The sequence below is a fragment of the Macrotis lagotis genome, chromosome 8, assembly GCF_037893015.1.
Source record: "Macrotis lagotis isolate mMagLag1 chromosome 8, bilby.v1.9.chrom.fasta, whole genome shotgun sequence".
Lineage (NCBI taxonomy): Eukaryota > Metazoa > Chordata > Mammalia > Peramelemorphia > Peramelidae > Macrotis > Macrotis lagotis.
In genome coordinates this window covers 62,803,884-62,822,066 of record NC_133665.1, presented here as the reverse complement: position 1 = coordinate 62,822,066, position 18,183 = coordinate 62,803,884, and the positions used below count along the sequence as shown (strand labels likewise).

Below are 18,183 nucleotides of genomic sequence, written 5' to 3'. Positions count from 1 at the left end.
ACACTGACAATGGGAATTCAGAGAGGTAAAAGATATGGTAAGAAGTGTAAGATAATTATGAGCTTATAAGATTGTAAACCCTCAAGAGCAGAGACTGTTATTTTTTATTTTTGTACATGATTCTCTAGCACATAGTAGGCACAAATAAAAAAATTGATTGAATTGAGTAAATAAAATTGAGGAATAAAATTCTATGATACATATGCCAAATAAATGGTAGAGACAATAAGTATAACAGAAAATTTAGAGAACTGAAGAGCAACCACAACTCTAGAGGTCAGGAAAGAGCTTTATGAAGTCATATTTGAGGTGGTCTTTGAAGGAAAGTTAGAGACTTAAATAAAGTGAAGATAATTCAATCATAAACATGAGCAGGGCATATTCAGAGAAAGTGACTGAAGTGAACAGCTTGTAAATATAAGACTAAAAGAAATAGCACTCCAAATTATAATATGATCCTTTTCTTAGGAGCAAGGAAACTGAAGCACAGCATGATGCAATGATTTTCCCATTACTAAATGTTTTAGAAGAGTGAGAGCAAAACTTGTATCTTCATGGTCAATCTTGTTGTTTTAATATAAATAGAATAAAACTGCATAGTAATATGCCCTGAAATCATTCACTATTTCCACTCATTTCTTCCTGACAACTACTGTCTGCAACTTTATTTTCAGAAAGCATGAAGTAAACAAAAAAATGTGGCATGATTCAAAGCTTTAACAAGACTTTCATTAAAGGAATATCTGTATAAAACTAAGACAAATTTGTTAATAAGTTGCTACTTTTTTAAAAAATGAATTTTCAGGTGTCTGTTTGTCACATAGAGACTCCTCCTGTACATTTCTCCCCTCTAAGCCCAGGTGTCAAGTGTTAATTCTCAGCATAGGTACCTGCAGATTTCCAAATGATAACTTTTAAAGGAACTGATTCATAACATTATGAATAATCATCATATTGGGTTGCTCTAGAAAAGGGTGAATTAAGCACCTTCAGAGAACTAGTAGTTAAAAAAGCAAATATACACTGAGGAGGAACTAAAGTCTAAAAAGTTTCATTGTCATATAAGAAGTTAGCACTGTTACTGCTGTAGGAATTCAAGATACCTAATAATATAGCTATTGCTGTTCAATTATTTTCAGTCATGTCCAACTCTCTGTGACCCCTCTTTGGATTTTTCTTGGCAAAAAGACTGGAAAGGCATGCCTTTCCTTCTCTAGTTCATTTTAAAGAGGAAACTGAGGCAAGCAGGGATAATAGTTTGCCCAGAGTTACAGAGCAAATTAAATGCCTAAGGCTGGATTTAAACTCAAAAAGATGATTCTTCCTGATTCCAAGTCCAGTGCTCTCTCCACTGTACAACCTCACTGTCTCACATTGCTATAGGGAATAAATAATCTAGTACTTCAGCAAAGAATGTGTCAGTGTAGGTTAAGGACATCTGGAAATGACACTTAGTAAAGATGAAAAAAGATAATAAAAATTCTGTGGCAGCTAAAATATTAAACACAGCTCAAGAAGTAAGGTATTCTGAGATCAGAGAAACAATAATATTAGTTTGGAGAGTTAATGTCCTTGAATCAAAGATGATACAAATTTCCATAGACTAATAAAGGTCTCAGTTATCATAATAACCATTGCTGTATTTGTACCTTGAGTTTACATTTCCCCAATCTCATCTATAAAGACAGAACTTGACAAGGGAAGTGGCCAGGAAATTGAACAAAACTGTACAAATATTTACATACCCAGGATCTAAGGGAAATTGAATTGGTCCTGGTGGAAATTATGTAGCAGGTTTAAAGAAAGATGAATAAATTTAGCCTCTTGATTTGTCTTATAGTTTCATTGATATTTTTGTTGGGGGAATACTATAGCATTGGAAAAGGATTGATAGGGAAATTTGTTAGGCTGATGAAAATTTTTGCTGGCTCAAAGATTTTTAGAAACAAACCCCAAACTCATTATATTATATGTGTTTCTTTCTAATAGTTTGGAGTATATTCAAGAAATAGCTGGCTTCCGTACTGTCCCTGTGGAAGTAGGGTCCAAGTACACTGATGAAGAATGGTCTCAAAGCCTCATGACTGTCAATGAATTTATCAGCAAATATATTATGAATAAGGTCTGTCTTTGTTTTTCTCTAATGCTTGTGAAAAGAAATTAATTTTTTTAATGAAGGTTTTCATGCACTGAAATTTAAAGTCACATATGGGAATAGGGCTCTAAGTCCCACAGGCTATTTCATGGTTGTAGTAGACCTAGAGGTAAAAAATCAGACATCCAAGGATATAGAAACTGGAAGTTTTAGGACCTATTTTCTCCAAAAATTCCTACTCTTACTTCACTGTGGCAATAAATTGACCCTGATTCTGAAAGGCAATGCCAATAGAGCACAAGCTGTGTCAGGTTATGTTAGAAAATTTTTGAGTACAATCCTTGAAATAGACTATCTTCAAGAGACAAGCATAGCTTAATATGGAGAGGATCATTGGCCCTTGTAATCTATAAGTGAAAATACAAAATGGCCTTCAATCCCATGCCTCTCTGTTTCTACACTAATAGTGGCAGAGTAAAATCAAAGGCAGCAAAGGATACGAAGAATCATAATTTTTAGGCCATTTATAAACATTAACTTAGCTTTAGTTAGTCTAAATGTGAAATACCTGTCCAGGGAATCATTGCACTCTCATTATTAAAAAAACAAACCTGAAGACAGTAGGATGAAGGGATGGCTCACAGGTTCTCCTTCAAGAGGCAAATAAATGAGCTTGTTGAGTTTTCATTTCTGTGTCCAAAAGCAGTAAATGATATTTCATAGAATATTTGGTTATTTTATATGCTCATGAGAATTATTTGCAAAAAGATCACTATGAAAATAATTATATTATATGTCACTATTTCAGATGAACAGATAGAAAAAAGTCTAGAAAAAATATGACCTTCAGATTAAATCAACATTATACTTTCATACTCAGTGACTTCATTGGACAGGTGTTGAAAAATATGGGAGAAAATAATGATTTCAGGAATGAAGAATGAGAGGGATGAAAAATTTGTATCCTACACAGAAGTCTCACATGCACATACTTCTTTGAGAAAAGAATTGAAAGATGTTGGATGTGGTGAGCATTGAATAAATACCATATACATAAAATAAACTGGTTATATTTTAATTGGAAGGAAATAGCTTACTACAGTTGTGAATTAGTTATCTTTATATGGGGAGACCAGCTTAAGCTCGTGCCATTCCCTCTGAGGTTAACTTCCATTTACTTTATGTTTCTCTTGTATTTTCTGATTCATAAATGTCTCTTATGAAAACATAAGCTCCTTGAGGCAGAGTCAATTTGACAGTTGTCAGAGTAAAAGGAAGCAGTTGAGCCTTTTTCCTCACAGACCACATTCTAATTGGGAAGGCCAGAATGGAATCACTTCCAGCCCAGGATGGCTTAGGAACACAATCCTGATGAGGTTTTAAACACTGAGGATGGGGTCTGGCCAGGAGCATGCATAGCATGGAGTCTTCCAGCACACAAGGATTATCTGAAATCAAATCAAACAAGACACCAGGACAAGAAGAGGTGCCAGGGGCCCTGAACTACTAGCACTGACTGCAGGCATGAGTATCATCTGGCAGTACTATTATCTACTATCCAGGGCATGGATCCAGAACAGAGAAAAGAAGTCTTTGAGCGTTAACTGTAGCTGTGTACTGAGCAATAAATACATTCCAGAACCATAATTTGTGTGGCTATAATCCCAGGAGGTACAAGAGCTCCCTGAAGAAAATCAAAAACCTAAAAAAAGAAACTGAAAAATATTTTATAGGAGGAACAACAGACTTGGAAATCAGATCAAAGAAAGATACCTTGAAAGAATTAATGGACTACCTGAAAGCCATGAACAATAAAAAAAAAAAAACACCTAGACATCATATTTCAAGAAATCATAAAAGAAAACTCTAACAAATATCTTAGAAGTAGAGGACAAAGTAGAAATTAAAAGAATCAAATGATCATCTTCTCAAAGAAATTCCCAAATTAAAACTCCCAGGATTATTATAGCCAAAATTTAGAACTCTCAGGGGAGGAAAAATATATTGCAAACAATCAGAAAGAAGGAACCACATATAAGATTTATCAGCCACCCCCTCAAAAGAGGGAAGAGGTTGAAATATGATTATTTCAGAAAGCTTATAACCAAGAATCACTATAATCTTACAGGGAGAAAAAAATGGATCTTTAAAGAAATAGAGGATTTCTAAACATTTTTAATGAAAAGACCAGAGCTAAGTAGGAAAGTTGAAATAAAAAGTCTGAATATAAAGTTCAAACTATAAACAGGAGTAAAGAGAAGCAGCAAAAGGTAAACATGAATAAGCAATAATTAGGGACTAAACAAGGATAACTGTTTACATTCTTATATAGGGAAATGATAAAGATGAGTTATAGAGGGAATCTAATTATGCAGAAGATCTGGGAATGATTCTGTTATGTTTTGATGTCTTAAAAGAAAAAAAAAGTTTTCTTAAAAGAAAAGTTCTCAGGCTATCTGCAGGAGGAAGGGGAAGCTGCCAAAAGTATGGAGGGGAAAATATCTCAGTCCAAATTATTAATGATCCCCCACCAGCAAAAACTAAAAAGAATGCTACCAGGAGGAAATCAATAATTCCTTATCTGTATACCCTCTATCAAAAGGGTTAATGAGAATAATCTAAATACGCATTGAGAGGCTACTTGTCGAAGATAATTGAAAAGAAAAGATGGACTTTCACAAGCAGTATTCTAGAACATTATACAATTAATTGAAATATTTAGATAAGCTTAATGTACTTAAGTTGGTTGATTACAAGTAAAAATTTTTATTCAGGTGAGTAAAGTAGTACTTTAAAAGCATTCTTCCAACAATATGTAAAACCATGCATGTACATGTCAGAATTATGCAAGATGTGTTAAAATATATAACAAATAGCTTTGGCAATTTCTGATTGTTAATATAAAGCATGGCATAAAACAAGAAACTGGAAACTTGCCAAAGGTATTCAATCCAAAATAGAATCCAAATTGAGAAGGAATTCCTATAGATAGTAAGGGTCTTCCAGATAGTCTTGTATGTAGGAGACATTGTCTTTTAATTTATTAAACTCTGGAACATTGCAGAGACAGCTTTGAGAAAATGTTGTATTAGATCTATGAAATAACTGGAAAATTTTATCCTAGAAAGATGACTTCAGAGAAACATGACAACTGTCTTCATGTCATTAAAATGCTATCATATGTGGTAAAATTAGATTATTTTTGTTAGCCTCCCTAAGGGTAGAACTAGGGTCAATGGGTTTGATGTTGCAAAGAAACAAATTTAGACATGACATAAGGGGAAAACTTCCAAATACAGGTATTCAAAAGTATAATGGAAAGTAGTAAATTCCCCTTGGAATCCTTGGGAAGTAGTTAATTCCCTTTTACTGGAAGACTTCAAACAAATAAAGCTGGATAACCTTTTGGGTATGTCATAGAAAGGATTCTTATCTGGCTACACTGAATGGACCACTGAACTCCTCTCCAACTTGGTAAAATTTATCAGATTTGCACTCTACTAGCATTGCTATTCAAGAACCCAAAGCCAGGGTGGCTAGGTGGTGCAGTAGATGGAGCACCAGCCCTTGAGTCAGGAGTACCTGGGTTCAAATCTCGCCTCAGACACTTAATAATTACCTAGCTGTGTGGCCTTGGGCAAGCCACTTAAACCCACTTGCCTTGCAAAAACAACAACAACAAACCTAAAGAACCCAAAGCCATCATTATCATCACCATAATGAGGCATCCAAGTAGAACTTCTGAGGATATATTCTATAATGTTTATCTTAGTTTTATCCAAACAGGACCATTAACTCCAAGTCACCATCATGTTACATTTGTTGTATTGTTGTTGAGTTGTTTCAGTCATTATTTGGCTCTTTGAAACTCTATTTAGGGTTTTCAAGGTAAGGGTATTGTAGTAGTTTGACATTTTCTTCTCCAGACTGTTTTACAGATGAGGAACTGAGGCAAACAGAGTTAAGTGACTTGCCAGATAGTAAGTGTCTAGTCTAGATTTGAACTCATGAAGATTATTCTTCCTGATTCCAAGCCCAGTGCTCTATCTACTCTGTCACCTAGTTCTGATACTAACTACAACATGATCTTGGAGGAGGCATTTAACCTAAATATCAGTTTCCATTTCTCTAAAATGTGAATAAGCCAAAATTATAGACTTCTTGGTGTAAGAAAAAATTCACTGTAAACTTCAAAATGATATTTAAATGTAAACATGAATTCTTTTTACAAATTTTAGATCTCATGAATGCTAATTTAAAATAACAGTGCAGAAAATGAAAATTCACTTAAAATCACTAACTTTAGTCATAAAAATATCAGAATCATTAGGCTCAACCATGGTCCAAAATTTATAATTCTGTCTCTGATCGTATCACAAAGAGGCATATTGTGGGTGAACATGGTTATATTCGTTGATATTAAGCATGGGATATGGATGTAAGTGTGAGTACTTTTATTAAAAGTAATGAATTTTCCTAGAGTAGAATGAAAAATCCATTTATATAATGTACTGATTGAAGAATGGCAGCTGTTGATTAGAAAGCAAACAGTACCATCAGTTTCACTCTATTAAGGAGTTACCCTATCTATGCTGTAATGTCCCCATGTAAAGGACATTAATTCCCATAGTAAATTATAGTTTTTGTAGCAAATTGATAGTTTTTTAAATAATAGCTTAATCACAAAGTGATCATATATATATGTATATATATATATATATATATATATATATATATATATATATTAGTCAAACTGATTCCTATATGTCACAATCCTCTCTTTGATCTTCCTCCATCAAAATAGCAGGATGACATTGGATACCTTGCTCAGCACCAACTATTTGATCAGGTAAGTATATGGATTACATTTTCTCTTTCTGGGTTCAAGTCTTGACTGAAACTTAACTGGTTTGGGGCCCTAGACAAATAATTGAATCTCAGTGAATAACTCACTCTCTAAATTGCAAAGCAGTTAATGAACTGTGTTTTTAAAAGAAGTTTCCCCCTCAGGGTACACAATAAAATCACAGGTCTGATTTTTAAAAAGCAATAATAATAATAATAATAATAATAAACATGGTAAGTGCCAAATGGGTGGTACAGGCCAGTACCATTGAGAGAAAAGGATCACTGTAGGATAGGTAGGGATGACATGAGCTAAGTCTTGAAGGATAATTAGGTTCAAAAAGATAGGAGAAGGAAGGACATTCCCAGTGAACAGAAGTGTGCAAAAGAAAAAAATATATAGCAACAGACATATGAAAGATGTGTTCCTGAGCACTGAGTAGAACCATATGATAGAAGAAATAATAGGAATCTGAACCATAGCTAGATTCAGGCCAGAGCATGGAATTAAACGTGAATGAATCTGGACTTTAAATGCTACAGTAGCAGATGCCCTTTTGGACACACATTTGAAATCTGTTGTCAAAAGGAATCAACCTAAAACAGAGTGCAGAGAAAGATTCTAAGTCTCAAGCCAAAGAAGTTAAAAATTTGCCAAAGGTCACACAGGTAGCCCAGAATTTGTTCCCTTACCAGTTCAGTTCAATATTTCTTAAGTGCACATACTTACTATGTGCTAGATACTGTTAGGTGCTTGACCCTGGGAATATCAAGATAAATGATATCTATAGTTTTATATAAATAATATATAGCTATATATTCCTACATATGAAAAATTCACATAATTCTGAGATATTTCCTGCCCTTGGGAAGTTTACATTCTACTAGGAAGAATAGCTGACACAAGATAATACTTTTAAGGTTTACAAATTGCATTCTGTACATTCTTTAATTTGATTCTCATAGCAACTCTGTAAGGGGCTGTGCAGAGCAAATACTGCATTATTCCTGTTTTTTACATCATGAGAGATGAGCTGTACAGCCAGTAAATATTTGTCCTTCATCCCCACCTTATTTAAACATTAGTAATGAATTCACTTTTACATAGTGGTTTACAGTTTACAAAGCATTTCCCTAGTAACAGTCCTATAATATAGTAGAAAAGTATTAATCCCATTTTATACATAAAATGAAGCTCAAAAATATTTCACAAATTTCTTTTCAATAAATAAGTTGCAGAATCCAGGACCTGACTTGATTTTTGTCTGTATTTATAGTGCTGTTTCCATGGTACCATAGGCTTTAAAAATCTCTTTACAAAGAAGCAGCAACTAGAATATAAATATAAATGTTCATTCCCTAACTCTCCTTCCTTTGTAAATGTACTCTGCACTAATATCATTAGCTTTGCCTACTCTCAAGATCACTTTAGACTTTATCAGAAAATTAGCATTTTGATTAATGTCCCCTAAATATCTTCAAACTCAGCATGTGCAAAACAGAACTTGTTCTCTTCCCTCACAAATTGACCCTCTTTTCATTAGCCTGTGAGCCCCTCAAGAACTGGGGCAGGTTTTTGCCTTTCTTTGTATGCCTGGTACTTAGCAGAGTCCAGGACAAAGATGGCTGCTAATAAATAGTGAGTGACTAACATACTTCTACATATTTGCCTTTTACTATCAAAAGTACCATATCCTTCCATTCACCGTGGTCAAAACCTCAGTGTCATTCTTGATTCCTTATTCTCCCTTATTTATTTTTTTATTTAAGGATTTTGCAAGGCAAATGGGGTTAAGTAGCTTGCCCAAGGCCACACAACTAGGTAATTATTAAGTGTCTGAGGTCGGATTTGAACTCAGGTACTCCTGACTCCAGGGCCAGTGTTCTCTATCCACTGCGCCACCTAACTGCCCCTACTCTCCCTTATTTCCAATCATTTGTCAAATCATGTTGTTTGTTTTTTCTCTCTACATTTCCCATATATATATATATATATATATCCCCTTCTCTCTAGTCACACAAGTCAGGCCTTTGTCACATTTAGCCTGTGACAATTTTTAAACCTAATTGGTCACTATGTGAGGCAATTCCAATCCATCTTCTGCAGCTGTCAAAATTACATCTAAAATCACAGGTACAACTTTGATCCTTCTCACTCAACAAATTCCAATGGTCATTACTACCACTAACATAGAATAGAAATTCTTCTTTCCCTTTTTAGGTATTTAAGGCGTGCCACCACCTGGCCCCTTCCTGTCTTTCTAATTTTTCTACAAATTACTCCTTTCCATATCAATATATTCAGGCAAGCAGTTCCTGTGCTAAGCAATAGAAACACAAACAAAGTAGCAGAAATCTAGTCCCTGTCCTCAAAGAGCTTACATTCTCATGAGAGAAGACAGTTCTGAAAAGGGAACTGAATGGGGGTTAGGAGAAAAGAAGGAAGCATAGCAGAGAAAGTCCCCCAAAGGTGAGTCAGCAGTGCAGGCTGGACAGAGTCAGAGGAAAACAGCTCTGCTCTGGCCTCCTGTAACAGGAGGTGTTGGGGGCAACCATGGACATCCAATCATAATGGCCCACTTGCTGTTCCTCATACATGAGCTCCATCTCCTATCTCTGCCTTTGTGTTAGCTGTTCCCAAGGATAACTTCCTTCTTTACCTCTACTCAGAATCTGACATACTATAAGATTGAAATCATGTCACCAATAAAAGACCTTTGCCTCAACTTCACTAATTCACTAAGAGACCCCTCAACTTCACTAACTCAGGGAATTTGTCTTTATATCTATTTAATGTGCATGGTTGTCTTCCCTACTGCAATCAAATGATATTATATATGTAAAAACTCTATGTTAGCTTTTATTGTGATTCTGATTAGCTATTAGAATGTAAATTCTTTAATGAAACCTTCTACTTTTTATATCATCAGCATTTAGCATAGTTCCAGGAACCTAAGTACCTAATAAATGCTTATTATAATAGTTCAATTGAACTATTATTATAATAAGCATTTATTAGGTACTATTATCCTTAATTACCCACAAGACCAGTCAAGATTTCTAATATAATGGATCATGTATTAACAAGCAATTGAAAAGTAACATCAGTTGTCTTCTCTTACATTTTTGTTTTTGGTTCATACTTTTAAATTGATTTGTTATGGAACTCCTGCTGAGGAAATCCTCCCTACTAATTTAGACTGCCAAAAATTCTGCAGCTTTTAGTTTTAATATTGCCAGTCATTGGCAAGTTTCTCTCGTACTTTTATATAAACCACTAATATATGTTAAAGGCTAAATCATTTCTGACACTTATGTGATGAGGAATGCTGGAAAACAAACCTAATTAGTGAAATTTCACTTACCATCTAAGTACTTTTTGATGTTTTTTAGTTATGTGATGCTTTTGGAGAATTGTTTCTTTTTTCCAGTTTTTTTTTTAAACTAATTTTTAGTTTTAACATAAGGAGAAAATGTTTAGTTTTATGCAGAAATCTAAGTGTAAATCTGAATATACATATACATATATATATATATATATGTATATATAATATGCATACACACACACACACACACACTCTCTCTCTGTTGGGGTCTATTACCCAGACTAGAGAAGTACCTGAATATATTTATTATACTCAGAAAATATGGAAGTAAAACAACATACTTGGTTTCCTCAGTGACCCCATTTCATGTCTTCAAGTTCTTTTATGATAATAAAGCAGAGGGTGAGATGGGCAAGAAAGCAGTTATTACTGTTGTCAGTTAATTATGGTTTTCAGATAATCAGATTAGGAAATGGCTGAAAATTAGTATAAATTCCACTTGTTTAAAAATTGAGCATATTTGTTAAAGGTCAACATCCAAGATTCCCTGTGGGGCTAATGAAATATCTCCTAACGTAATGAAAATTTTATGGAAGCTTTGGTTTTGTACCTAAAAGAAAAATCTCTTTTATAACCATAAACCTAGGAAATTAAATGCAAAGTTTCATGTTAATGTACAGTCTGGCTATGAAAATAAAACAAAATTAAGATAATGAAAATCTTAAGTGTGTATTAATTCACCTACATGCCACATTTATGGTTATTTTGATTATAAGTTAACCTGTTGAAAAATATTTTTGTAAAGCCTGAGATGGGTAAGCTATTACTTGCAAAACCTTTAATCTTAAATCACCTAATTTTGTTTTAAATTTTCATAATTGGAACTGACTTTTGTCTTTAACATGTAGCACCTGAGTATAATCTTTCTGTAATGGGTTTGCCTGGGACAGATTCCAGAACTGAAGCAAGATATTTGTATACCAGATTACTGCTGTCTAGGTAATGGCGAAGAAGAAGACATAACTATAAATGCCTGGTTTGGTCCAGCAGGAACTATCTCTCCTCTTCACCAAGATCCACAGCAGAATTTTTTAGTCCAGGTTTGTCCCTGTCATCACTATCATCATCAAATAAACATTTTAAAGAATTTAAATTGAATGCAAAAGGATCTTTATTTTCATGGGATCTGTACAGATATTTGACAGCCATGATAATTATATGTATCTGTTTTGGGGACCCATACCATTCACAGAATTCTCTATTAGAATCTGGGTTATCTATTATAATATAGTGTCTATTCCTGGAGTCTCAGTCACATATTGGCCAATTCTGTTCATTATTTACTCTCCTGTAATTTAAATACTTTGTAGTTAAATTAATTCTTATAAGTCAATAGGTTACATTTTCCTAAGTGGCCTAAAAGAAATGTTCCTTCTTAGGTGACTAAGGAATAATTTACTCATTTAGCAATAACTGGTTTATTAATAAACCATGTGAGTTGGAAAGATCACATGTCCTATTCTATATATTTTAAGTAAAAAAAATTCTCAGGCAAGAACAAATAAAATTGTGACCCTCACTAAGTGCATCTACCAGATTATATTCTACTAGACTGTAAATTTCCTGCAGGCAAAGACTATGTCAGTTATTTGTGCATTAAATCTGTACCTAGCGTAGTACAGTATACAAAATAGAAGCACTTAAGTTTTTTGTTGAGGTAATATTTTTATTAGAAAATATTAAGGTAGCTGTCACTCTTTAATGGTAATAGAAGACATGCTATGTTCAAATGTCATTTACTCTCATAGAATTAGTTATATTAATTTAATGCCTTGTTTCATATTGTTCTCTAGATAGAGAATATAATTAAATTATAACTAAGATTCATGATAAAGTACATTTTACCAATTTGAATGAATTCACTTTTTCTCTAATCCCATAATCTCTTGGATTTTATTTCAAATGTACAATGTAATGAGTTAAATCAGTGCCAGTGACTTTTGAAATTTTTAAAAAGACAACTCATTAGTATTATATTATATGCCTTTTTAATCTACAGTGTCAGGTCCATAGTATTCATTAGACTTAAAGTTGATTGTGACTGCCCACCATTTAATTTTCATTCTTGTTTAAAGCATTTAACTGGAACTTGTAAAAACATAGTTCTTTGTTTCAGGGACACTAGACATTGACCTTTCTGACTTTCCCTAACCCAGCAAAGTCCAAAGGGGGTCTCTTTATCATAATATGTTAATTATAGTACCAAATTAGCAAAAGTCCTGCTAAATTCATTTTTACATGTTCATATTGATATACAGAGTGTCTCCAAAGCCTTAATAGTTTTAACATTTCATTGAGACTTTGGGAATAAACGGTATTTCTACTGCTTGGTCATTACACAAATTGCATATTAATTACCTTAAAATTGAATTCTTTATACAACTAAAATACCAACTGACAGATGAAGACTCTCTTTTCAGGTACTTGGAAGAAAATACATCCAACTGTACTCTCCACAAGAATCAGAGTCTTTATATCCACATGAAACACAACTCCTTCACAATACAAGCCAGGTGAAATTTTTATGGTGTAGTTTTAGATGTTGTCATTTTACTTTCAATAATCATAGCACAGCTAACTGTTTGTTTTGTTTTTTTAGGTGGATGTGGAAAATCCCAATCTAATTAAATTTCCTGAATTTACTAAGGCCTCATATCAGTCATGTATTTTGAATCCTGGGCAAATTCTTTTTATTCCAGTTAAGTATTGGCACTATGTGCGAGCTCTGGATATCAGCTTCTCTGTCAGTTTCTGGTGGTCATAACCATTATTTAAAAGAGGAATTAAAAAAACCTTTAACTCAAACGCGTAGTCTTTTGTGAAGGGAAAATGATAATATAATCTAAGATCAATAAATTTGTATTTTTTAATAATATTTAGAAGCTTTTTCCTATCTTTGTGTGTAGCAAATCCCAAACTGGAATTGGAAGAAAAGGCACTTCATCCGTTTTGAGTATCACAAATTGTTTGAAATTTATAAAAAAAAAATTTATAAAAATAGTGTCCCACAATAACAGATTAGTGAATATCAAAATTGATTCTCTTTATATTTAACATGATAGACAATATTTATCTAAATTTTCACTAATGACATCATCATATGTATCTAATATTCAAGAGGGATAGGCTGAATTCATCAAGGCAGAATGTAATTCAAAAGGAACATGGTTGAATGTATGCTCCCCCCCCCCCAACTCAGAGACAGACTATTTGGCTGTAGCTGCTATATGCAACTGATCTTTTGTGATCACTTCTGTCCCAATTTGGCAGATTTTGTTTGTGCTCTCAGCTAGAGTTGAAATAAATATGCACTTTTGTAATGATGTGAGGTGATTTTTTTTTAAAGTTCAAAATTACAAGGAAAATATCATTAAAATATTTCAAACATGAATACCTCCCATAACTATTTTCCCTCAAGCAGGTGTTTCCAGCAGCCAGAAAAATATTGAAAATGAAATCTTCAGATACCAGTAAATATCCAGTATTGTCAGAAATCCAGAATATTGAGTTTATGGCTCGATTACCAAGCATTTTCTTAGAATGAGGTTTCAAAGTTTGAGTTCTGTCGATTTGAATAAAAGTCATTGTTTTGTTGTTCATCCATTAACCAACTCCACACAGCAAATATTTAGATATAGTATTTAATGGAGAAATATACTGACTGGTAGTCATCTGGATTGAGTTTATATTCTTCACATCACGCAGACTTCACTGAAAAGATAAAAATTAGTTAACTCCCTCCTCTTTCCACAGTCTGGCTCCAGTTGTAAACATCACATTTTTCTCCTTTATATACACTAGGTTCCTGTCAAACTGGACCAGTTTTTTCGCAGGCTGCCCTCTCCTTCCCCTACACAACTGACATCTGGAATGTACCCTGTCCTCAATTTTACTTAGGAAATCCCTGTTTTGCTCCAAAGCTCATCTTAGATGCCATGTCATCCATGAAACCTGCCTTTTTCCCCTTCAAATAAAAACATTCCCTCCTTTGCCCTATAACATGTTCTAACACCTACCCATGTTCTGAAACCATCTCTAGCCCTAAGAAAGAAGCATTAGGGAAAGTTTCAGACTTGAACTCCCCAACCTAGCCCAAAGCTCTGTTTTAGTAGGGTCCCCACACTCCTGACCCAGATCCCTTATCTAGATAACTCTAACTCTTATTGGGTTTCTGACTCTTTTGTCGTCTGGTTCCAGCCCTCGACTCCTTTTCCCTTCGTTGTTTAGTTTGGTCCCTTTAGTTAGCTCCTTGTTGCCTGACCTCTGGATTCTCAACCTTACCTGGCAATGCAATTCAACAAACATTTATGAACTTTGCATAGGCTCAGAGGGAGACCAAAATCACTGATCAGCCACAGTCTAGGGTACAGAGAGAACAGTAAACAGACTGTGATGGGTGAAAGGCTCCTGAAGGAGCCAGGATGAGAGTTCTGCTTTCAATTATAGGTGGAACTGTACCAGGTGGATAAGCAAGGAGGACAAACAAAAGTAGGATGGTAAGAAAAAAAATCAATCCAACATTCAGCACCCTCTGGATCAGATGCTGTCCAAAGCAGTGGAGACACAAAAAGAGGCAGAAGATTGTCCCTTCGGCAGGAGGACAACATGTTAGAGCCAACATAAAAACAAATACATACAAAGCAAGCTCTACATAGAATAGAAGATCATTAGCAGAAGGAAGACCTTGTAGTTAAAAGGGCCTGAGGAAGTCTTCCTGTAGATGGCAGGGTTTTAATTGGGACTTAAAGGAAGTCAGGGAGGTCAGTTGGGACTTAAAGGAGGTCAGGGAGGTCAACAGTCAGAGCAGAGAAGGGAAAGCATTCCAAGCATGGGGGACAGCCAGAACTGGAAAGCCTTGTTAGTGAAACAGCCAGAAAGCCAGTGTCAAAAAGTAAGGGGTAAGAAGACTGGAAAAGTAGGAGGGGAAGATAGATTATTATGGGGTTTTAATGCCAAACTGCAATTCTGGAAGTAATAGGGTATATCACTGGAGTTTATTTGAGTTGGGGAGTAACATGGTCAGACATGTGCTTTAGGAAAATCACTTTACTAACTGAAAGGAGAATGGTTTAGAAGGGGAAAACACTTTTACAGACCTTCTACCAAGCTGTGGTAATAGTTCAGCCATGAAGTGATGAGGGCCTACATATCGTGGTGGCCATGTCAGAGGGAGTGTTTGAGAGATATTGCAGAGATGAGACTGACAGGCCATGGGAACAAATTCTGTTAAGGGATGTGACAGTGAGACTCCAGAATGACTACTGGTTTGCAAGTCTGAAGGGCTCTCCATAGCAAATAGGGTATGGGGAGGGGGGGGGGTGGGGAGGAAGATAATGAGTTCCATTTTGAACATATTGCGTTTAAGATGTCTACTGGCCAACTAGTTCAACATGACTGAAAGGCAGCAGAGAACCGGGGGCAGGGTAGAGAGCTTTGAGAATCATTAGCAAAGAAAAGATAATTAAATCCAGTGGAGCTGGCAAATGTATGTTTTAAGGAAAAGACTATTTTAGTTTTGGTTATAAGTATGAGATGCTAATTGGACACCTAGGTAGGAGAGTCCTTTATAGATGAAGATGCAAGTTTAGAAGGATCAAGGCTAGACATAACTTAGCAATCAATGGATAGAAGTGATAGCTGACCACTTATGGTGATAGCTATAGATGCCAATCACTTGGGAAATGGCTAAATAAATAGCAGTACAAAAATGTAAAGGAATATTAGCTTGCTATAAGAAGTAATTGTGAAGAGTACAGAGATCTATATGAACAGAGGCAAAATAAAGTAAGCAGAGCCAAGAAAACAACATGTACAGTAATTACAGCAATATAAATGGAAAGAACAACCACATACTCCCAAAAAATCAAAATTAAATGTGAAAGAATTATAAAGATCGGGACAGCTAGGTGGCCCAATGTATAGAGCAGCAGCCCTGGAGTCAGAAGTACCCAAGTTCAAATCCAGTCTCAGACACTTAATAATTGCCTAGCTGTGTGGCCTTGGGCAAGCCACTTAACCCCATCTGCCTTGCAAAAACCTAAAAAAAAAAAATTATAAAGATCAAATGAAGAGAAATGAAGGGACCCCACCAATTACCCTTTCATGGAAGTGGAATGTTCACAGATGTTACACATTGCACACATTTTCAACCTTCTTTAGCATACTGATCAGTTGTGCTGACTTTTGTTTTTTCCCCTCTCTAAAAAAATTCTATTCTTCATAAGGGATTACTCTCTAGGAGAGAAAGGGAAATGCATTCTTGGGATAACTATCGTGATATCAGAAACAGAAAATGATTTTAAAAAAAAGGCATTATCTGGCACTGTGAGAGTGAATACATTAGCCAAGGAGGGAAATATTAAGAGGGAGGAGAAAAGGCAGAACATTGCAGGGAAAAGGCCAGGGGACTGACAAAAGGAAGGTCACTGTTTACTTTTGAGAGGAGTTTCTGATTCATGATAGAAAATGAAGCCATATAGTGAAGGACTGAGGAGCAAGTGGGGGAAAGAAATGGAGACACTGGAAAGAAAAAACTTTTTTTTTTTTATTTTAAGAAACATAACAATGAAAGTAAGATATTAACTGTTAGGATAGCTTAGCAAGGAGAAGAGTCAAAAGAAAACAATGAGGCTGAAGGGGAGGGTTTTAGGAGCAAGCTTCCAAAGATGGTAAGAAGAGATGGGAACAGTGCCATGGATAAAGAAGTCATCCTAATAAGGATTAAAAAGAACTATTCCTGTGAAATAGGTGACAAAAAGAAGAAAATGGGTGATGTTGAGAAATTTTGAATTGCAGAGAGAGAAAATGGAGGGTTTCCATTGGTTTAGCCTCACTGAAGTAGTACACAATATTCTCTGCTATTAAAAGTGGGGGCCCTGGTAATGTGATTAAAAACTTGAGATATGAGGAAATGATTTGGAATAGTTCCAACAGGCAATAAGATAAGAAGGCAGCAAGAGCAGAGCAATGAAGTTCAAGTAGCAGCAAAAGCCTCACTGAGGTTATTATGATGAAATCATAGAGGGATAAATCAACTTTTTTTTTAACTTCAGCCAAAGGGTGATGGACAAGATATAGCTGATGAATTATAAATATTGCATACCATGGAGTCAAGACTTAGTATAGAGTAAGAAAGATGAACTGGGAAAACAGAATAAGAGGGATCAAAAAACTACAGGTTAAGATGTCTGGGCCTGAAGTACCTCTCTATTCCACCCTGCCTTTGAGGACTTCTCATAACTTGGCTTCTAGCTTCATCCCTGGCCAAAGTTTCAATCTTAGTCTTATCTGATACCACCTATAGCCTGATATAGCATCAGGAAAAACAGGGGACAGGAGAAAAGGGATAGCTTATTAAATACTGAAAAGGAACACTGACTCAACAATAAAAACAAAGGATTTAAAATGTAACAATTCAATTTTCCTTCAATTAAATTCAAATAGTTATTTAAACCCTAATATATTTCTTAAGTTTAAATTTAAATTATGAAAAGCAAAACTAATTCCTATTTCATTCTATTATAAATTATCAAACAATACTATTATCACCAGTACCAGGGCACAGACCAAGAAAAATACCAAAATTACGACCTCATTAAAAATTATTTTACTTCAATTATTAGCAAGTCAATACAAATAAGCAGGGCTAATTAATATAAAACTATTAAAATGGATTAAGTGGTTCAAAATAGGACCATTTAGTATTTTTATCCTTTCGAACATATTTAAATATTTAACTCCAGTGCTGAAAAATTCTGACACAGTACTGAACTCAACATCACTTTGTTTCTGAAGATGAGACTCTTCCAGGTGTTCTTGGGGTAGTAGTTGGCAAATAGGAATCTGGACAAACTATAT

At 34.8% G+C, this 18,183-nt stretch overlaps 2 protein-coding genes across 11 annotated transcripts in view; one reads left to right on the top strand and one right to left on the bottom strand.

Annotated features, from left to right (window-relative positions):
* KDM8 (lysine demethylase 8) overlaps positions 1-15,282 on the top strand; it is a 27,000-nt gene extending 11,718 nt beyond the window's left edge. For 4 of the 6 annotated variants that reach the window (XM_074197402.1, XM_074197401.1, XM_074197400.1 and 1 more), the window contains exons 4-8: positions 1,990-2,122; positions 6,900-6,944; positions 11,217-11,366; positions 12,747-12,839; positions 12,926-15,282. In XM_074197402.1, the coding sequence (XP_074053503.1) occupies positions 1,990-2,122; positions 6,900-6,944; positions 11,217-11,366; positions 12,747-12,839; positions 12,926-13,090 (586 nt within the window). In that variant the 3' untranslated portion in view covers positions 13,091-15,282. The remainder of the gene's footprint in view (positions 1-1,989; positions 2,123-6,899; positions 6,945-11,216; positions 11,367-12,746; positions 12,840-12,925) is intronic. The other 2 variants (XM_074197405.1, XM_074197399.1) reach the window with 2 other exon arrangements.
* The window catches only part of NSMCE1 (NSE1 homolog, SMC5-SMC6 complex component), a 79,767-nt gene continuing 74,452 nt past the window's right edge, over positions 12,869-18,183 (bottom strand). For 4 of the 5 annotated variants that reach the window (XM_074197407.1, XM_074197408.1, XM_074197406.1 and 1 more), the window contains exon 8: positions 12,869-18,183. In XM_074197407.1, coding sequence (XP_074053508.1) covers positions 18,104-18,183 — 80 coding nt within the window. In that variant the 3' untranslated portion in view covers positions 12,869-18,103. The other variant, XM_074197410.1, reaches the window with a different exon arrangement.